This window comes from Chenopodium quinoa, unplaced genomic scaffold (assembly GCF_001683475.1).
Source record: "Chenopodium quinoa cultivar QQ74 unplaced genomic scaffold, ASM168347v1, whole genome shotgun sequence".
NCBI lineage: Eukaryota > Viridiplantae > Streptophyta > Magnoliopsida > Caryophyllales > Amaranthaceae > Chenopodium > Chenopodium quinoa.
This window is the reverse complement of record NW_018743444.1, coordinates 1,793,743-1,796,840: the sequence shown is the minus strand read 5'-3', so window position 1 is coordinate 1,796,840 and position 3,098 is coordinate 1,793,743. Positions and strand designations below refer to the sequence as shown.

The 3,098-nt window shown below is 37.9% G+C and overlaps 1 protein-coding gene across 1 annotated transcript; it reads right to left on the bottom strand.

The window, feature by feature from the left end:
- Window positions 1-1,365: 1,365 nt before the first annotated feature.
- LOC110739173 lies at window positions 1,366-1,916 on the bottom strand. The gene is made up of 2 exons (XM_021919637.1): window positions 1,736-1,916; window positions 1,366-1,641 (listed from the first exon to the last, which is right to left on the bottom strand). The coding sequence occupies exons 1-2, from the start codon at window positions 1,876-1,878 to the stop codon at window positions 1,473-1,475; spliced, it is 312 nt and encodes a 103-aa protein (XP_021775329.1). The 5' UTR covers window positions 1,879-1,916; the 3' UTR covers window positions 1,366-1,472.
- Window positions 1,917-3,098: the final 1,182 nt, after the last annotated feature.

Sequence of the window (3,098 nt, the reverse complement as noted above, 5' to 3'; positions counted from 1 at the left end):
ATATAGTTCAAAAATTAACATAAATTATAATTTACAATTACAATGCATGCCATTTACATGTTGAAGGTGATAAAAGACGCCAACATGTCACGAACTTCATTAAGCTCCTTGATTGTCAACGGACCATCCTTTTGGACCTTGCAAAACTTGAAATACAAAAACATTATTTTAAAAATAATTAATTAAATATGTATTTTATCAAATATTACCTATACGACTTCTATGTAGCCCATTTACTACATTACTTATCAAATGAACTATTTCTTTCTCATAACATGTTAATATTGGATAGTTGTATGTGTGTAAGCCCTAAAATTGTATAGGAGAGCATTTTGTTAAGGTTTATGACGGTTTTTACCCAAAATGGCCCGAATATGACCTATATGACCTTACTTTGCCCATTTCCTACATTTCTTATAAAATGAACTTTATTTATCTCATAACATGTCAATATTATCTAGTTATAGGTGTATAAGGAAAGAAATCACATCAAAAGAGCATATTAACACAAAATGGCTCTAATATGGCCCATATGACTTCTACTCAGCCCATTTTCTACCTTTCTTGTGAAATAGCCTTTTTGTTTCTCATAACATGTCATTTTTGGATAATATTAGGTGTCTAAGGCTAGAAATCACATCAATATAGCATTTCAAGAAGTTTAACAACGCATTTTACTCAACATGGCCCAAATAGGGCTTATATGACTTCTATGTACCCCATTTTCTACATTACTTATCAAATGAACTATTTCTTTCTCATAACATTTCAATGTTGGGTAGTTGTATGTGTAAGCCCTAAAATTGTATAGGAGAGCAATTTATTAAGGTTTATGACGCTTTTTACTCAAAATGGCCCGAATATGGCCTATATGACCTTACTTTGCCCATTTCCTACATTTCTTATTAAATGAACTTTATTTATCTTATAACATGTCAATATTATCTAGTTATAGGTGTATAAGGAAAGAAATCACATCAAGGAGCATATTAACACAAAATGGCCCTAACATGGCCCATATGACTTCTATTCAGCCCATTTTCTACCTTTCTTGTGAAATAGCTTTTTTGTTTCTCATAACATGCCACTGTTGGGTAATATTAAGTGCCTATGGCGTGAAATAACATACCATGAAAGTAATGCACATAGGAGTGGAGAGAGTATCTCACCGATGCTGCCTCCTGATGCTGGCGTGAAATTTGTTGTAGGGGTTGCCTGAGGTCTGTTGGTGTCCCCACCAATGGTACCACCCGAAACAAAACCAGTCATAGATGGGCTCTTGTTGGAATACACATTTGAATTGTTAGTTGGCATCTAGTGAGAAATCAGCTCAATAACCAAGAGCTCAAGGCATGAAGAAACATCCTCATACAAGTAGAGTGACAAAATGGCTCACGATAATTCTAAAGGCTTATAAATTGCCATTGACATTCAAAGTAGAATATAAATAAGTAATTCCCCTCACCAAGCAACTAAAAATATACATTTTGATTTCCATACATACATGTAAAAAGAGAAATTTTCAGCATAATTACCTGAGGATCTGGGGATGCAACTGGAGCTGAATCCACGATACAGCCTTTAATTCTCCCTATTAATGAAGGGTCCTGCTTATGAAACTTCTCTAGAGCAACTCCGTATCTATTTAAGGTGACATAAGAACATCTAATTAGCAAAATAACAAGCAAATTGAGAATATAAACGAGGTAAGCAAGAAAATGAGATGGTGACTTACGTTAACCAACCCGTGTTACTGAAGGTGTGGAAAACAAGGTTCTTGCCATGCTCCTCTTCTAGCCAGTCAGCAAGATGGTTTACAAGCAACTCAACATCCAGTTCAGCTTTCCCACCAACCTGGTAGCTGAGAACCTCAGACATTGGAAAAGTGAAGGTGATTACATGAAAGCCTTTTGAAGTATACCATTCTGCACGCTTGGACTAGGATAAGAATATGTTCTGGTAAAGGTTAACCAAAATGGGAGATGAACCCACTGAATTTCCAGCAGAACTGCAGCTTGAATTTGGTATTGGATGACAGTTTATAGGCACTGGCACCCGGATTCTGGTCACAAACGACAACCTTGCAAGCTTGGAAACTGAAATGTTAGACACCCATGACAATCCTGAACTGTGAGCTGAGTCAATGGGTGATGAATCTGATGATGAAGCCAATGTTTCTGAGGCAACAGAAGGATCAGATTGTTTGGTATCCGTTAACTTGTTCGGAAGATCAATTGAAACAGATGCCACGGCAACAGCAGCAGCTGTGAATAGAGGTCGTTGAAGGCTTTCGGACAAGGTACCCATGATGCACAGCAAGTTCAAAAACTCTTATAAAACAATATCAAGCTCTATTTTGTAGAAACTCACACAGATCACTAAACAGAGCAATATTGCCAATAAAATCGGGCTGTCAACAATATTGCCATTGACACAGTATAAGAGATTCTCACTAGCTCAAATACTTGAATCAGAAACTAAAACTAAAAACAAACCCAACAATTACACACCCATAATAAAAGGCAACAACAACATTAACACTTAACATTTCTCAATTACCAAGTAAATTGGTTCAATTTCACAATAATTGGGAAGATTTAAAGTTGAAAACTAAGTCACTCATCACAAAACAACCACTACATCAAAAATTAGAAATCCTAAATTTCATAATAACCTAATTTAAACCCTAAAATCAAAGGGCATATATAGTGATTTTATGAAACCTGAGAAGTTAAAATTACATAAAATTAAAAATAAACCTTGAGACAATTAGGGCAGCAGCAAGGAGGAGACTCGGTGGTGACCCTCAGGCTGGTGGCGCGGCTCGATGGTGGAGGAGCCTCAGGGGGGTGGCGCAGCTAGGTGGTGGAGGAGAAAATTAGGGCAGCAGCTAGCTGGCACTCACGGCAAATGGAGGAGGACGCTCAGGCTGGTGGCACGGCTCAGTGGTGGAGGAGCCTCAGGGGGGTGGCGCGGCTAGGTGGTGGAGCAACCTCAGGGCGGTGGAAGGATTTTTTGAATAGGTGGTTTATTTTCGAAAGAGAAAGAAAGGGAAAACAGAGAGAGGAAGGATTGAAGGCGCGCAACCGATTTTCGAA

Coding starts and splice junctions, on each gene's coding strand:
- LOC110739173 (XM_021919637.1), bottom strand. CDS start 1,878: ATGTCTGAGGTTCTCAGCTACCAGGTTGGTGGGAAAGCTGAACTGGAT. Junction 1,642..1,735: donor AGTAACACGGGTTGGTTAAC/GTAAGTCACCAT, acceptor CACCTTAAATAG/ATACGGAGTTGCTCTAGAGA.